The sequence below is a fragment of the Megascapheus bottae genome, chromosome 14, assembly GCF_031878675.1.
Source record: "Megascapheus bottae isolate mThoBot1 chromosome 14, mThoBot2.hap1, whole genome shotgun sequence".
NCBI lineage: Eukaryota > Metazoa > Chordata > Mammalia > Rodentia > Geomyidae > Megascapheus > Megascapheus bottae.
The window spans coordinates 1509701-1523946 of NC_143522.1; the positions used below are offsets into that span (position 1 = coordinate 1509701).

Genomic DNA, 14246 nt, shown 5'->3' on the forward strand with positions numbered 1-14246 from the left:
ATGTCAGCCTGTAACAGATTTATAATCTAAAGAGCTGACATCAGCATGTTAATACAGCTAATTATGTTCTTATTGGAAGGAAACAAAGTATATAGAAAACTAAACGTGGGTTTAGCATTAGTACTAGCTGTATCCTCCTACCACCCTTCTCCCTCATTCATGTCCTTGGCATGCTGTATTTTCTGGCTTATAAGCCTTACTATTTCCTAAGCATCAAAAGATCTTTCATAGATTACTTGTTTCCTTGTTCCTTGCAGAAAGGATGTTCCAATTACTATGTAGAGTCACTCCCTTTCCCTTTACCCTGTTATACTTAACTTCATAGAACTATATCCCCCGAGACTATAGAGTACATATATAGTATGTGATTAATAAACATTTGAATGAATTAAATGAATGACACAGTCATTTCTTTCATGATCTTTAATGGAACAGCAGTCAAGTGTGGTTATATGGGCTTGTTTTTCCATGAGTAGAATCTAGCCTTGATTACTTTTACATTTGAAAAACAGTTATTCATTTAATAATTATATGCTATGTGCTGAGCTCCCTAGGTTTTTAAATTTCATGTTCTTGAAATCTTATGTGACCCAGATGATGCATTTTTTTTTTCTTTAGAAAGAACATAGTTTAAACAAGGACAGTTGATTCTGTTACCTTGTTTCTTCTTGAACTAGCTCTAAATCTTCAGGAAAGTCCATATGAATGTCTTGAATCTCATGTGTTTTGTTTGTAGGATATTTTGCTTTTAATAACTTTTCTTCAATTACCTTTTAGGCATTTAGATTTTTTTGAAATGCTCCGAAATGAAGATGAACTAGAATTTGCCAAAAGATTTGAACTGGTGCGTATTCTCACAGCTATTCTGACTTGATGCATTAGTTCATAGATTTTCCCTTCTCCCGCACCCCAGAATGTGTGTTATGGAATTGACATAGACCAATGTAACCCATGAGTGAAGTCAAAGTTCTGTTTTGTTTCCTAAGTGGCAGGATTAGTTTGTTTGCCTTGGATTTCCTCTCGTTACATTGGGGAAGTTAGGAACTTGGATATTGGACTTAGATTTGTGTTTTCTGTAAAACAGGTTCACATAGACACAAAAAGTGCAACTCAGATGTTTGAACTGACCAGGAAGAGGCTGACCCACAGTGAAGCTTACCCCCACTTTATGTCCATCCTGCACCACTGCCTTCAGATGCCTTGTGAGTGTGCCCTACACAGGTGTGGTTGAGTCTTTGAACATTGTTCCAAAGCGCTCTTTTCTTTGGAATAGCATGACTGGATTGGATACAAATCATGGATCCCAAGTTTCAGCTAATTCATTTTAATTTGAAAAATTAACACATACCTTACACTGCCTTTAGAAAGGGGAAAAAAGTGGTTTTCAATTAAATTAGTGATCATCTTGTGTCAACATTCAAGTGACTTTAGAAAGCATTGGTCCAGATGACAAACAACTTGAAGATTCTTCTTTCTGCCATCCCTTTCCATTTTAGACAAGAGGAGCGGAAACACTGTTCAGTACTGGCTACTACTAGATAGAATTGTACAGCAAATAGTTATCCAGAATGACAAAGGACAAGACCCTGACTCCACACCATTGGAGAACTTTAACATCAAAAATGTTGTACGAATGTAAGTCTCTCCTTTTTTCATTGCCTTTGAAATAATAGTGATAATGTAAGAGATTTCAAATTAACATCTGGGAGAACTGACATGTTCTACTGGACATGTAAAAGCATATGCAATATATCTAAATTACATCTAGGTTTAAATGGGTCACAAGCATGCATCTAACAGTGGACTTTTTGTGGTTGTTTGTTTCTTTGTAATGAGATCTCCTTTAACTATTTTATAGGTTGGTTAATGAAAATGAAGTTAAGCAGTGGAAAGAACAAGCAGAAAAAATGAGAAAAGGTAAATGATCAGGCTGATAAGAGAAGACATTTTGTGATTGGTTATTGAATGGCCCTGCTCTTTGTACCTCTTAGAAATTTGCCCCGGTGTTTCTTGTTGACTCATGAATATCAAGCAGCCTTTCTTTCTCCATGTGTGGTAGACATTTTTCATTGGCTTTTTAAAAATTAAGATATTTGGGGCCTGAGCTAGAAAGAGGGCCTAGCCGGGCCGGAGCGAGCAGGGCCGGAGCGAGCGGGGCCTGAGCTAGAAAGGGGGCCTAGCCGGGCCGGAGCGAGCGGGGCCGGAGCGAGCGGGGCCAGAAAGAGAAAGGGGCCAAAAAAAAAAAAAAAGTTAAGATATTTTACTTTGTCATTCTGAGTCCAAATTATTTTATTCTTTTGTTACAATAATCGAAAAAGAAACTAATAACACTTGCTATACAGTATTCATTAATTCCAATTTTCTTCAATACCAAGCAGCTGAATCCTTCTTCTGCCCCATAACTTCTCTAAATCACATCAAATCTTACGAAAATTTTAAACACAGAACAGGCTGCTTGGTTTACTCAGTCCATTTTTCTCCATGACCTTACTTTAGCATCAGTTATTAAAAAGAGAAAACATTCCAGGGCCAGGAGTTTGGCCTAGTGGTAGAATGCTTGCCTAGCATGCACAAAGACTCGGGTTCGATTCCTTGGTACCACATACATAAGAAGAAAAAAAAAAAAAGAAAGAAAGCCAGAAGTGGTGACGAGGCTCAAGTGGTAGAGCTCTCTAGCCTTGAGAAAGTCCAAGGACAGTGCTCAGGCCCTGAGTTCAAGCCCAGGACTGGCAAAAAAAATTTTTTTATTTAAAAAAAGAAAGAAGCATTTCGAAAAATCAGTGACCACTGCAGAATCATGTGTTGTGAAACATTAACAGGCCAGCAATTAGTCAATATTTGAATGTATCTTTGATATTATCACTCGATGTCAGTGACAGACATTTGTGATCCTTGCCATACCAGCCACTCACAGAAATGCATACCCTTCTTTCTCCTCCAGAATATTTGCCCTTTAAGTCGGTCCCTCTGTGAGCAAAATCCTATTCTCTGCCAACACCTTACCATAGTGGTTCACTGAACCACATAGCCCTCATCCTCATCTCAGTATTGAAACAGTGAAAGAGTGTCCAAGAACTGGGTAGTCATTTCCTTTTCTCTTATCATATTTGTCCTTTGCCTGGTGTGGGAAAAGAGCCAATGTGAAATATTACTACATTATGAAATCCCGCACACATATCACATTTCTTTTATAGAAGTGAGACTAAATGTGTCTTGATAAATAAATTCTAGAAACTATAATGGAAAGAATGAAAGCCTTAGCTAAAACTTGGGGGAAAGAGATTAAGGAGAAAACGGTCAGTGTTTTAGCACTACTTTCCACAACATGGAGACACAAGTATTTCAGAGAAAATGTAGAACATCAGCTTTGGCGTCAAAAACCTGTAGAAGAACATTAACGTGTTGCCTGCATGGACAAGTTACATGTTTATTAAAGTAACTATCACAGGATTCTAGTGGGTGAGGTGGCATAGAAGAAAATCTCTAGGTTGATGGAAAGGACAGAGTAAAGTCATGAGTACAGTGTAAAGAGAGACTGTAGATAAAGTGAATTCTTTTTTGGACATTTCAGTTAGCAGTTACATTCAAGCAGACACATTTTGACTAAACAGAAGGTGGCGGCTGTGAGGAAACAGCTTTTATGGATGTGAAAACTGGAGAATATTTGTGAGATAATGCACTCCTGAGAAGTATTCAGTAAATATTTAGTGCCTGGCTGGTAGTGAGTGGATGTCATATATGGACAGTACTGAGGCTGGTGCTTCCTAAACTTGGCATTCCATGTGGATTGCATAAGGAGTGTTCGCAAACTAGTTTCCCAAGAAATAGAGACCAGCTTGCATAGCTCAGACCCACTGGGTTATATCTCTGGTGAATTTATTCATATAAAAAGAAGAGGCATCGGAGTCAAGTATTTAAAGTAAAAATCTGTAGCCTAAACTTCACTGTGTCTGTTTCCAAAGCTCATCACTCTTTTCAACAAGCTTATATTTGTTGACACAGTGAATAAATTGCTAAATTGGATGCCCTATTCCCTAAAGCAGGACTGGAAAAGTCATTAAAAACACAGTTGAGAGCTAATATTTTTCTCCCATATTTACTCTTATGCTCATCCACACTACTGCTTCCACAAATGTTAATAATTGCTTTCTGGAAGCACGAAATACTTAAGACAGCTTTGTAAGAGTAACTGAGAAACATGATTCGATATTGAGATGCATGTTGGATCTGCCAGCAGCACTTCCTCATGACATAAGACCTCCCCTTTCAGCCCTTTTGATTGTGGACACAAGCCAGCAAACTTCACTCATCCAAACTGACTTCACTCCATCCTATTTCTAATGTATGAGAAGAGGTTCTATTTATACTCATTTTCCTTAGTGGAGTAAACTGTTCATTCCATTGCTTTCTTTTTTGCCAGTCCTGGGGCATGAACTCAGGGCCTGAGCACTGTCATTTGGCTTTCCTCAAGACTAGGGCTCTACCACTTGAGCCACAGCACCACTTCTGGCTTTTTCTGTGCATGGGGTAATGAGGAATCAAGCCCAGGCAAGTGTTTTGAGTTACCTTACCAGACAGGCATCATTGTCGTATGTGAGTAGTTGTTCAAGCTTTTGTTTCACTTTTTGAACTATGATTTAAAGGGGTCCCTACTTTGGTCTTTATAGAATATAATTAATGAAGTTGTTCATCTGAAGTCCCTTGCTAGCATGAGTACTGTTTAGCCCTTTTATGGAGAGCAGTAATGCATAATCCTTACCCTTTATGAAGAATCTCAACCTCTATCATCAACTTTAGTTGATTTACTTTCTAGAGAAACCTATTTCAACCTTGAGGCATCTCCTGTTCCCATGTACACCTGTTTCCTTGTGTAGAGCACAATGAGCTACAACAGAAATTGGAGAAGAAGGAGCGAGAATGTGATGCCAAGACTCAAGAGAAGGAAGAAATGATGCAGACCTTAAATAAGATGAAAGAGAAACTTGAAAAAGAGACTACTGAACACAAGCAAGTCAAGCAGCAAGTGGCAGATCTCACAGCACAACTCCATGAGCTCAACAGGGTAAAGGCCATTTGTTGGGTCTTCTGTCCACTGTCTTCTGTCAAGGCCTCACTCCCTCACCCCTAAGTAGACAATTTCTGATATGAGACTCAAACCCAAGATGTGACAGTTAATCATAGTATTTATGACCTGCTCTGTCTGCCATCTCGTAGGTTTGGCAGCAGAAGTGGCTGGGCAGGGAGTAGAGCAGGGATATTTAGCACCAATCTTCTTTGTGCTGAGAGCAAAGCAGATTACATTCACCTGTTAATATGAAAACTGACTTTGTGGAAACCAAACTATATGATGGTGGAGGAAGTGAGAGAACTGTAAGCTGTAAGTGCTTGGCAGACAAGCATTCTCGTACCAAGTGCAGTAGGATAACTAAACCAAGTCCACATAGGCCCTGAAAAGACCATTTGATTTGCCTGCCCTACAAATCTACATTCTCTGAAGTGTGGATTTCTCTGCAACGTATACTTTAGACAAAATAATCCTAGAATATAAGAATCATCCAATTAATTTTTTTACATTCATCTTCTCTTCCCCATCTTTCTGCTTTCAGAGAGCTGTCTGTGCTTCCATCCCAGGAGGGCCCTCACCTGGAGCCCCAGGGGGTCCCTTTCCTTCTTCTGGGCTTGGGTCGCTTCTTCCTCCACCTCCCCCACCCCTGCCAAGTGGAATGCTTCCTCCCCCTCCCCCACCCCTTCCTCCTGGTGGACCTCCTCCTCCCCCAGGACCTCCTCCCTTAGCGGGAATCATGCCACCTCCTGGTGCTCCAGTGGGTCTAGCACTCAAGAAGAAAAGCATTCCTCAGCCCACAAATGCCCTGAAATCCTTCAACTGGTCAAAGCTGCCTGAGGTAAGCCATTTGTGCTCCACTGCCCACTAATGGATCCATAGATAGCAACAGCATCTCCTTGTGTACTCCTGGAAGGGGAAAGGGCCCCCATTGCTAAACCATTTCCTTTTGCCATGTGGATTCAGGATTCTCACCAGTTCATAGGTTAAGTGATAAGACTTGCGAAATAAACACACAGCTAGAGACAGCTCACTATGGGGGTCTTGCACTTAAAAAAAAAATGCTTGTTCTTTTTATGTATAACTATAAACTACAGGACTTGTTAACTTGATGTTTCTAGAACAAGCTGGAAGGAACAGTATGGACTGAAATTGATGACACGAAAGTCTTCAAAGTTCTAGATCTCGAAGACCTAGAAAGAACTTTCTCTGCCTACCAAAGACAGCAGGTAACAACATGTAGCTTCAATATATCAAAATAGTAAACTATATCTCTGTGTATGATGCATTTGCCATCATGTGATAGGATAGGTGTTTTAATACTTGGCTCTTTGGTAGTCCCTAGCATGTTCCTGCAAAGCAATGCAGGTATCCACAGGTGTGCCTGCCAGTGTATATGTGTTGTAGCTCTTGGATCTCTTTTTTAGGTGGTATCCTGCCTTATCTCCATGGGCATAAAGAGCTGTATCTGAGGATCTGGGTTCAAAGCCAACCCAGGCACTAAGTCCGTGAGACTCTTATCTCCGGTTAACTACTAGAAAACTGGAAGTGGGGGCCTTGGCTCAAGAGGTAGAGCAGTAGCCTTGAGCTGAAGAGCTCAGGGACAGAGCCCAGGCCCAGAGGCCAAGCCCCATGACAAACAAAAACAAAGGATCTGGATCAGTAGGGAAAAAATAGAGGAGCTATAGAAATGACATATATCCATAACTCATAGTTATAATAACTCCTATGCCATTAGATTTATCTGAGTTGAAAAAAAAATACATATCAAGAAGTAACTATCAGAAGCAAGCCTGTTGGGGTAAACATTTGTTTTTCTTTTTTCTTTTTCTTTCTCCCCCCAACCCCCCGCCCCTTTGGTGTGGTCACAAGGTTTGTTCCTGAGCCTCTGTGCTCAAGGCTAATGCTCTACCACTTGAGCCACAGCTCTACTTTTGACTTTTTGATAGTTAATTGAAGATGGGGTTTGTGGATTTTTCTGCCCAGACTGGCTTTAAACCACGATCCTCAGATTTCAGCCTCCTTAGAAGCTAGGATTATAGTCATGAGGCTCACGCACCTGGTGACAAAGTTCAAGCATGAGGACACAAAAATAAAATAAAATAAAATTGGTGAATGTCTGTAATGTGGCAGATAACCAGAACCTAAAGAGAAAATTCTACTATTTGTGATGAACATGATAGGTTCTTCACTGAAAGGGAAGATGGCAATGATGCAAATAGAACTACAGAAACTACTGAAGTGAACCAAGCTCTCATAACGGTGGCAAGAACATGTGATTCAGTACTTGTTACTTATTCACGCTGATGAGGCTAAGCCAGCAACATCTGAGTAAGCCCTGGCCACATCTGTGTGAAACCTTTTGTACCACTGTAGGACTTCTTAATAGGTTGAGGACTCTCTTAGGAGTAGACCAGATGCCACAGGAAGGAGAGTCCAAAATAACAAGGATAGGATGCTGCCCAAACAATCTATTAGAACCCCAGGAATGGAAAAATAGAGTCCATGAGTGTGAGAGCTAAGATTATTCAAGCTGGTTAATGGTGAAGTGAGTGTATTGTATCTTAAACAGGAGAATGTGAGTGCTGGCATTTGTGCAGGGGGCTTCCCTTGGACTGTCTTGGAAGGCTCTAAACCTCCTGCATGAATCATATTCAGGGTGGAGTATCCTCAAGAAGCAGCTAACTTCCTAGTCAGTTTCCTTGGCTTGCTTCCTGAGAAAGAATGTCTCAGAATAGAAAGGCTAAGCATCATAGGAGAAGACAAGAGGGAAGGATTGTTTTGTTTTGTTTTTTTTCAAGCTATTCATTGATGCATCTGAAATGGACCAGGGATGAAGTGTAATTTAGCCAAGATAGTTGTGGAATAGTTTGTGTGCATGACAGTACTAAGACTTGAACTCAGGTCCAAGTTTTTTTGTTTCATTTTATTTTTGTTTTCTCTTGGCTGTGGGGCTTGACTTGTGGGCCTGGGCATGGTTCTAGTGTTCTTGTTCAGCATTGTTTTGCTCTAGGCTAGCACTCTAACACTTGAGCCACACCTCCACTTCTGACTTTTTCTTAATTGGAGATAATTGGCTTTGAATTATAATATTCAGATCTCAGCCTCCTGAGTAGCTAGTATTGCAGATGTGAGCCACCAGTGTACAGCTGTTGCCAGAATATTTTGGAGTAAAAGGGGGAAAGTTTGGTGACAATGCCTTTTGTGATAGTTTAATAAAATACAAAAAAATAACAGAAAGTGCCTATGTGGTCACATGAAGCTACATATATATATACCCTCCCATTAGTGAAAAGGCGAATTGTGCAATGTTATACATACCGAACCAAGGAAAATTAGGGAGAAGCTAAGGCATTGTCCAGTAGAAAAATACCTTACCTTCAAGGGGACAAAGGGTGTGTTTAGAGTCTCACCCTGTAGACTCTCATTATTAGCTACATCATGTCTCTTCTCTCTGCTGTCCCAAGAAAGTAACCCTCTGGACTTTGACAGAAAGTCATAGACCATTAAAGCAAATCTCCTAGTAATTCAACCCATCTTCTAACCTGATTACATGTCTTACTGCTTTCACTTCAGTTTGCTAATGCTAGTTGTCTAAGATGAAGGTTTGGGAACTTGGAGGCGAATTTTAAATGAAGAGAAAACAGCAAATGATGTTATTCAAGCCTGAGCATGTGGGTTGCATTTATTTTGAAGGCAGGTGGTTGAAAGACCCAAGTTTATAAGACTCATAATTAACTGGCTTTCAGCAGAAGGATGCTGCCAAAATGCTCTGGGACAAATATGTGGACAGTTCTCAAGAGCTCTGGGAGACAGGATTGCAGAAATCCCAGCAATTGGGCAATTGTCTCCTAGCAACCAATGGTGTTTAAGTAATCAGTAGTCATTCCAGGCAGGCTAGACCGGAACATTTCAGTTCTAAGTAACACTAAGTAGATGGGTAAGTAGAATGAGTTGTGACCATATTTTCAGCAATATTTCCTGAAGAAAAGTTTCAACACACCTGCTCAGTTTGAGCAATTCAAACATTTGCCCTTTTGGTGTTAGGGTTGAAGATGAGAAATTTTAAACCATTAGTAAATTTTCTAGATGGAGGCACTCTATACCATTTTATTGAATTTACTAAATGTTGAGAGCCAGAAAAATCAGAAGATAGAGACATTCTAATTGGAACATGTAGGACAGAATGAAGGAAATGAATGCCTGTCATTGAATGTTCCTCATCTTTTAGTGGCAACATCAAAGAGGCCTTGGCATTTCCATTTGTCTTGGCAGTGTATCATATAATTTTCACCGCAGTGAACTGCCCTCCTTTCTATCCCAAAGGCATACTGGGAACATTTTTCCCCATGGTCTCTTCATCCCTCACTCTAGAACTATGAAATCCTGGCCAGTTGTTCAGCTAGATAAATATTTCAGAAGCAAAGGGAACACATGAATACTGTTACCTGCATATAATGCAAACCCACACAGAGTACAATTTTTCAGATTAGAAATATCTAAAAGTATAATTTAGATGAATAAAATGGCACTTAGTCGATACATACATGCATGTAAATATGTGCATATATACATATATATAAGCATACTCATTTATTTATGCACATTTATATTTTTCAAATTAATTGACATTTCATACTTTATTCAAATCAAGTATTTAGCCAAGTGTAGTGACACACACTTATAATCCTAGCACTTAGAGGCCAAGACAGGAGGATTGCAAGTTCAAGGCCAGATTGTGCTATTTAAGGCCAGCCTAGGCTATAAAAATTATCAAATATTGTTATGTTTTATGTATGAGGTATTTCAAAAGATTTGATTGCATTCAATTTTCATGTATGTTCACAAAAAAAGCAGAGATGAAAAATCTGTAATTGATTAATATGAACTAAAAATAATCAGTATTGAGTAGTCATTACATTTCTGCTATTGAGTGTGATATACTCAGTTCCTAATCTTATCCATCCTAAAATTTAATTCTTACAAAGCCTTTTTAAGTATTTTAATAGAGGAAGTAGAGTACTGAAATTTTAATTCAGGGCCTCATGGTCACTTTGCTTGCTTGGCTGGCTCTCTACCACTAGAACTACTCATGCCCTGATTTTTTTATTTTTATTCATTCATTTGTTTGTTGTCAGTCATGGGGCTTGACTCTGGCCTGGGCACTGTCCCTGAGCTCTTCAGCCCAAGGCTAACACTCTACTACTTAAGCCAAAGAGCCACTTCTGGTTTTCTGATGGTTAATTGGAGATAAGAGTCTCATGGACTTGTACCTGGGCTGGCTTTGAGCCACAGTCCTCACCCTCCTGAGTAGCTACAATTACAGGTATGAGCCACTAGCACCTGCCTGATTTTTTTTTTAAGACAGAGTTTCACAGATTTTTCTACCTAAGCTGGCTTCAAATTGCCATCCTCTGAATCTCAGCCTCCTAAATAACCACAATTACAAGTGTGAGCCCCAGCCCACAGCTTCAGTTTCTTAATACTCACTCCAGTGCTTGGAGAAGATATTATTCCTATATTACAGATATCATAAAAAATATATATAGCATAGTATGCATTTGATAACCAAACAGGTAGAATGATATGGACTACGAGATGGAATAATTCATAGAGTTCTTTTGTTGTTGTTTCTAATCCCTGTTTTGTTTTGTTTTTTTCATTTTCACCACCAAACTCTGTAGAGGATTTTCTTTAACTCCAGTTGTATGTATAAAGCAATGCCTATTTGAATTTTGCTCAGTGTATATATCAAAGGTGTGCCGAGTATTATGTAAGCTTATGTGCTACATGAAATGGAATTTAATAGCATGTAGTTAAACCCCTGTTCACATTCCAAGAGCTCACTTGAAAGTCATTTTCTTGAATCTCAGGATCTTTTCCTCATGAAAACTACAATAGACACAATTTCTAGGTCAGCCACAAAGATTTATTTTATAGTCCCTTGCATATCTGAATTATTTAAGATACAATTAAACAATAACCATGTCTGTTTTGTGAGAAATTCCATCCTGACATGCTATAAATTCATTTCTCCTGATCCATGCAATTGAACAGGAAAAATAAGTTTGAGATACCACGTTTACCTAAAGGGAGTCACAGCTTTGTAGCAGCATCTTATAGCTCACTGTCTCTTCTTTCTTTCTGCCCTTTGCTTGAAGACAACCCGTCTTTTAGGATCCTATGATCAGTGTGTAATACAGTACTTGAAAGCCTCTGTTTTCTGATGTAAGAGACAAAGGCGAACAATTGTCTTGGGGTTGTTGGTTGTAGCGGTAGTGGTCATGGGGCTTGAACTCAGGGCCTGGGCACCATCCCTGAACTGTTTCACTCCAGGTTAGTGCTCTACCACTGAACCACAGTATCACTTCTGGTTTTCTAGTGGCTTTGAACCTCAATCCTCAGATCTCAGCCTCCTGAGTAGCTAGGATTACAGGCATGAGCCACTAGTGCCTGGCAGCTATCACTCTCTTTCTCTTTCTTTCTTTCTTTCTTTTTTTTTTTGCGGGGGGGGGGGGGGTCATGGGGCTTGAACTCTGGGCCTAGGCACTGTCCCTGAGCTCTTCAGCTCAAGGCTACCTCCCTACCTCTTGAGCCACAGCGTCACTTCCCATTTTCTAGAGATTAATTGGAGATAAGAATTTCACGGCTGAGCCGGGAGTTTGGCCTAGTGGTAGAGTGCTCACCTTTCATGCACAAAGACCCGGGTTTGATTCCTCGGTACCACATACATGGAAAAAAAAAAAAGAGCCGGAAGTGGTGCTGAGGCTCAAGTGGTAGAGTCCTTGAGAAAGTCCAAGGACAGTGCTCAGGCCCTGAGCTCAAACCCAGGACTGGCAAAAAAAAAAAAAGAAGAATTTCACTTTGTAGTGCCCAGGCTGGCTTTGAACCACAATCCTCAGATCTCAGTCTCCTAAGTAGCTAGGATTACAAGCATGAGCCACCGCACCCAGCCAGCTATCACTTTCTTCCAAAGTATCAACTCTTTTTTTTTTTCCCTTCCCCTTCTTCATTCTAAGCCTTCTTGAAAAATGCTATTTTACTAAAACACAATTGACTTCATATTCTTGAACAGGATCAAGGTAGCCACCAATGGCTAAGCAGCCTGTGAGCCACTGTCTACTTCCTGATTCACATTTTGCCTTTCCCTCAGTCCCACCCATTACACCTACAGGCAGAGTGAGGATTAAAATTACCTTCCTTATGATACAAGAAGACAGAGAACATTATTTCTACCAAAACCCCCACATTATTCTATAGTATATAGCAATGATAATAGTCTCCATACGTTTATGAATGTGATTGGCATCCTCCAACATCAAGGAAGAATCCACATGTTGACTGGATATCTGCCTCTAGAATGACAGAAGATGAGGCCCAGCAAAGGGAATAGCGGGGGGGGGAGGGGGGGAGGACAGAATAGGTAAGGAAGAAAAAAGGAAAATTAATAGGTTTGAATAAATGGGAGCCAAATGCTTATTTCAAAGAGATTTTGTTTCTTTTCCAAGCCTGGATATTTCTAAACTCTTTTTGTCTCTGAATTTTACTTGCTACCATGTAGAACTTATGTAGGACAAATGTCATTGCCTTTTTCTATCCAAAATGCTTTGTGCCATGCACTTCAACGTCTGCTCAGCCAACTCACCATCCTCATGATGACTGACGGGCATAAATCATGTCTTAACCTGTGCCACTGACTTCTTTAAATACCTTGACTTTCTCTTGCTCATTGCTATGATTTCTGAACTGCATGTGTCTGATTTGCCTTTCCCATGCATCTGCCCTGGCTGTAGGATTTCTTTGTGAACAGTAACTCCAAGCAGGTAAGTGAACTACGTAACCTAAACGTTACTCAACACAACTTTTTTGCCTCATTTCTTGATCATGCTATTACTGGTTTTTAGATAGTGTAATGAAAAGCCTGGGTAATTCCTCCTTGGGTTTGCTTTTTAATGAAGTAGCTACAGGAATATCTACCATCCCAACACAAAAAAATCATTTGGCTTTGTTCTCACGGAATTAAAATTATTTCTATCGCCTTTGTTATCTACACCATTATACAGTTCCAGACCTCTTCATTCTCCTTACATTTTGTATATCATCATCTACTGATAACTCATGTAATCAAACTTGTTACTCAGATTTTCTGTTTTTATCTAGAACTTTTTAATCACTGTCAGAACCTCTGCTGTACATTTTACTCAGATTCTATTTTGTCTTTTTTGTTTTATGCCCATTTTGTAATTATGGCTGGCCATCCTGAGTGAATATGCTTATATAGAATATGCAGGTAGCTTTTAATTGTCAATTTGGTTAACTGAAGAAATTGTCAGACCCCAGGGTAATGAAAGGTAGCATCAGCCTTGGGGACTTCCTGTCACACAAGAAGACATCTGAGAGGCTTTATTGTTCAGCTTTCTTGGGTATCAATGATGTAAACGGTTCTGGCCCTTCAGATGGCCCAATCAGCAATGGCAAGCCTCCACTGAGCTTGATTCATGGTGACAGTTCTTCTGTCTGATGTCCATAGGGATTTCAGGGACAAAAGGATGGCATCACTATTGATAGTTTATTCACGCTTAGCATCTTCACTTGGAAATACTTTGTTCTTCTAAATAATGCTTTCTCAAATGTGGGTGGACAGCTGTTCTTGTTATTTCCAGTTGCCAACTAGATTGTACCCTTTGTTTCAATCCTGCCCCTTTCTCTGTGCCCTCCAACCTCTCAGCTCAGCTTGGCCCTTGTGTGTATGTACACATCGTGTGTGCTGTGTGGGGGCAGGTGCAAGAAAATGTCTGAAGTCTGAGGATCCCTGTTTGACTTTGATGGATTTCTTTCCTGCTCTTTACAGAAAGAAGCAGATGCCATTGATGACACACTGAGTTCGAAACTTAAAGTCAAAGAGCTATCAGTGATTGATGGCCGGAGAGCTCAGAACTGCAACATCCTTCTGTCAAGGTACTGTTGATATTGAATAAACATTTCTAACAGGATCCATTTTTCTCTTATGTGGCTCCAAACCTCGTGCTTGTTACTCCATTTAAATTTTACCCTGCCAAGGTAAAAATCTTTCCGTCTGTTTACCATGAAGAGACATTGTCATTTTTTTTCTTTTTTAGAAATGTATCCAAACTGGATGCCAAATCTTGTGGACTTTCATTTCCATAGTCTTCTAAAAGCAGAA

General features: G+C 39.9%; 1 protein-coding gene across 3 annotated transcripts in view; it reads left to right on the top strand.

Moving 5' to 3' along the window:
• Positions 1–14246, top strand: part of Daam1 (dishevelled associated activator of morphogenesis 1) — a 152706-nt gene that overhangs the window by 107061 nt on the left and 31399 nt on the right. For 2 of the 3 annotated variants that reach the window (XM_090344203.1, XM_090344204.1), the window contains exons 9-17: positions 778–844; positions 1085–1202; positions 1497–1635; positions 1859–1917; positions 4875–5062; positions 5607–5903; positions 6184–6291; positions 12856–12885; positions 13914–14020. In XM_090344203.1, coding sequence (XP_090200329.1) covers positions 778–844; positions 1085–1202; positions 1497–1635; positions 1859–1917; positions 4875–5062; positions 5607–5903; positions 6184–6291; positions 12856–12885; positions 13914–14020 — 1113 coding nt within the window. The remainder of the gene's footprint in view (positions 1–777; positions 845–1084; positions 1203–1496; positions 1636–1858; positions 1918–4874; positions 5063–5606; positions 5904–6183; positions 6292–12855; positions 12886–13913; positions 14021–14246) is intronic. The other variant, XM_090344205.1, reaches the window with a different exon arrangement.